Genomic DNA, 844 nt, shown 5'->3' on the forward strand with positions numbered 1-844 from the left:
CCGCATCAGCGCCCTGGGCCATGGGGACCCAGGCCCTGGCCCAGGTGGCACGGAGGCTGGGGGGATGGGCAGGCACAGGCTCCAGGCCAAGGGGAACGACTTTAAAGGACTGGGTGTTGCCCGACCGGGTGGCTCAGTGGTTGAGCATCGACCTATGAACCAGGAGGTCAGGGTTCGATTCCCGGTCAGGGCACAGGCCCGGGTTGCGGGCTCCATCCCCAGTGTGGGGCGTGCAGGAGGCAGCCAATCCATGATTCTCTCTCATCATTGATGATTCTATCCCTCTCTCCCTCTCCCTTCCTCTCTCTGAAATCAATAAAAAATATATTTAAAATTTAAAAAAAGTTGAAACAATCATTAAAAAAATAAATCCTGGCTGAGCAGCTGCTGTGCTCTGTCGCTGGGAACCCGTGGGTGTGAGGACGCCCCCCCCCGGGCCCCCATCCTGGGTTCTCACTGTCCTGACTCCCCAGGTGCACAGGGCCCACGACCGGACCCCACTCCCTGCTCTCCTAGCAACAACCGGGACCACACCCTCCCAGATACGCACCGGCAGGCCTGGGGGGCCCGGGGGGCCGAGGGGGCCGGAAGGACCAGTGATCCCCTGTGAGGAGCAGAAAATGCCGTTATCAGGACGAGGGGGTACAGAGCCCCGTTCCCACCCAACAGCACGTCCAGGCCACGCCCGCATCTCCCCTCCCGCTGCCCTCCGGCCCTGAGCCCCCTCCATGTGGAGCCTGGGGCCTGACTCCATCCAGGAGGCCGGCCGGCCAGCCCCAGGTCCCCAGGCTGAGAATCGCCCACCACCCCCTGCAGAGAGGTGGCGGGAATGTCTGCCCGTGCG

General features: G+C 63.2%; 1 protein-coding gene across 1 annotated transcript in view; it reads right to left on the minus strand.

The window, feature by feature from the left end:
* COL5A1 (collagen, type V, alpha 1) overlaps positions 1 to 844 on the minus strand; it is a gene marked incomplete at its 5' end in the record, with an annotated part of 94117 nt that overhangs the window by 14622 nt on the left and 78651 nt on the right. The window contains one exon of the mRNA XM_014544215.1: positions 551 to 604. Coding sequence (XP_014399701.1) covers positions 551 to 604 — 54 coding nt within the window. The remainder of the gene's footprint in view (positions 1 to 550; positions 605 to 844) is intronic.

The sequence above is a fragment of the Myotis brandtii genome, unplaced genomic scaffold (genome assembly GCF_000412655.1).
Source record: "Myotis brandtii unplaced genomic scaffold, ASM41265v1 scaffold357, whole genome shotgun sequence".
Taxonomy (NCBI): domain Eukaryota; kingdom Metazoa; phylum Chordata; class Mammalia; order Chiroptera; family Vespertilionidae; genus Myotis; species Myotis brandtii.